The 2,500-nt window shown below is 35.6% G+C and overlaps 1 protein-coding gene across 4 annotated transcripts in view; it reads left to right on the top strand.

Moving 5' to 3' along the window:
* LOC144974572 (uncharacterized) overlaps nucleotides 1-2,500 on the top strand; it is an 11,050-nt gene that overhangs the window by 6,073 nt on the left and 2,477 nt on the right. For all 4 annotated transcript variants that reach the window (XM_078917573.1, XM_078917574.1, XM_078917572.1 and 1 more), the window contains exons 7-8: nucleotides 7-204; nucleotides 2,076-2,500. The exon at nucleotides 2,076-2,500 is cut by the window's right edge and continues 64 nt beyond it. In XM_078917573.1, the coding sequence (XP_078773699.1) occupies nucleotides 7-204; nucleotides 2,076-2,500 (623 nt within the window). The remainder of the gene's footprint in view (nucleotides 1-6; nucleotides 205-2,075) is intronic.

The raw sequence follows: 2,500 nt of genomic DNA, 5'->3' as shown, positions 1-2,500 counted from the left end.
TTCAAGGTGAGCTACAATGTTGAAGTCGAAGTGGAGGTACCTTTTGGTCTCGACCTCCAGGTCAAACTCCCCATCAAAATTGGCACCATTCCGCTAGGGGTCAAGAAGCTAACGCTGAAGAAACAGCACGATCTGTGCAAAAATTACACCAGGATTGGGTTTACACAGTCCATACTGTACAAACAATGCCAAAAAGGTGTTAAGGTAAGACCAAAAAAAAAATTAATAATAATAATAAAACAGGAAAAAAAACCAAACAAACACGCACACAAAAACAAAAACAAAACAAAACAAAAACAAAACAAAACAAAAGCAAATAAAACAAAAAAACCCCCAAAAAACAGCGACGATAAACAAAAAAAAAGCTCAAAAAAACCCCCAGTGAATTCTTTGGCGTGTTTTTTTTTTTTAATCGGAAATTGTTTGAGTTCATTTGAGTTGAGTTTATTTTTCGTTTAATCCTGCTCTTTATTTTTACATTCTGTACAATGACATTTTAACACAGTTAGCTGCCGTAATCTGGAAAAACGCCTGTTTAAAAATGTGGGCAAAGTCCCAGTTTTGAGAGTTTTTACCATAATATTTAAATCGATCGATATTTGAAGGTCGAGTTTTCTGGCCAAATATTTAAATATACATGTTTTTCAAACTCCTCATCAAAATTGGCACCATTCCGCTAGGGGTCAAGAAGCTAACGCTGAAGAAACAGCACGATCTGTGCAAAAATTACACCAGGATTGGGTTTACACAGTCCATACTGTACAAACAATGTCAGAAAGGTGTTAAGGTAAGACCAAAAAAAAAAAAATAATAATAATAAAACAGGAAAAAAAAAAAAAAAAAAAAAAAAACAAACACACAAAAACAAAAACAAAACAAAACAAAACAAAAGCAAAAAAAAAAAATAATAATAATAATAAATAAACAGCGACGACAAAAAAAAAAATAAATAAAAAAGCTCCAAAAAACCCCCAGTGAATTGTTTGGCGTGTTTTTTTTTAAAAATCGGAAATTGTTTGAGTTCATTTGAGTTGGGTTTATTTTTCGTTTAATCCTGTTCTTTATTTTCACATTCTGTACAATGACATTTAACACAGTTGACCGCCGTAATCTGGAAAAACGCCTATTTAAAAATGTGGGCAAAGTCCCAGTTTTGAGAGTTTTTGCCATAATATTTAAATCGATCGATATTTGATGGACGAGTTTTCTGGCCAAATGTTTAAATATACATATTTTTTTCCCAGAGTGCGGAGAAATAGAAAGCGAAAGTAGCCTGATTGGTGTCGTGAAACCAAGATAATGTCAATGTTTCGCTATTGATTGATACCCACGATACTTCCAGCATTCGAGTCATTATCTCATATTAAAATGGCATACATGCCTGCTGAGTTAAATGATGATGACGACTTTGAAGAGGGCCGTTTTGAATATTATGACGAGGATGGGACTTCTGCTCCGTCTCAGTCGCACCGTTTCGATTTTTATCGGCAGTTAAGATGACAAATCAATATCTGGTGTATAGATACTGATTTTTGTTCAATCATTTATTGTAGTAAGAAAACAAAAATTAACTCACTCAATCCTAGAGATTTTTGCTACTTTTCAAAATTGGAAAAAAATGTAATGAAAATGAGCATGTGCATAGATATTTTTATTCAACTATCATTAACATGCAAAAACTAATAACATTAGCTTTGATTCTAAGCCTATAATTTGTCTCATAAAAATGTAATAAATAGGCATGGAGTAAAAGTAACTCGGATAAACAACGGATATAGTCGGTGATAGAGTTGAGTGAGTTAATACAAACTTGTTTTTGGCATTGATTATTGTCGTAGAGATAAAAATCATGGCAATTTGATTTTGGCATTGCATATTACAATATACAAAAAGAAGATCGTGATATTTAAACCTTATCGTGCTTTAGAGCCATATGACATACCGTTCTCAAGCTTATCCCGGTTTCTATAGCGTTAAACAACATTAAAAATATTATATTATGACGATAAGTAAATTACTGGCGTCATTGTCAGGCAGTGTAGTCATTCTCTATTTTTCTCTCCTTTTATCATCAGAGATGTGAGAAATATGATTCAGATTTGCCTTTTCATTGCTTTTCGTACACCCCGTATACTGCCTGTTACCTACCACCAAACGCTGCACACGCCTATGCTTCCAACAATCCTTCCAAAGCTGCCTTACCAACAAGTGCTACATCAGCTGTTCCTAGCAACGAACAAAACAGAGCATCAGCTACTGCACCTCCCCAGCTGGAGTTATTAGGGGCAGCTGCCCCAGGGGACACGATGCCCTACCCGAATGAACTACCACCCCCGTATGAAGCCATCGACAGCGCATGCCAACTTGAAGATACGAGTCATGCCCAAAGCATACCATGTTCGCACGAAGAAGCACCAAGCTCAGAACAAAACTTGACGTGGAGAGGGGCTACAATCGGGGTTATATTTTCGGAATCCTGTCTGCCACAAATGAGAGAGTT

The sequence above is a fragment of the Berghia stephanieae genome, chromosome 6, assembly GCF_034508935.2.
Source record: "Berghia stephanieae isolate SIO BIC M18660-M18661 chromosome 6, UCSD_Bste_1.3, whole genome shotgun sequence".
Classification (NCBI taxonomy): domain Eukaryota; kingdom Metazoa; phylum Mollusca; class Gastropoda; order Nudibranchia; family Aeolidiidae; genus Berghia; species Berghia stephanieae.
This window is presented reverse-complemented; position numbering and strand designations above follow the sequence as displayed.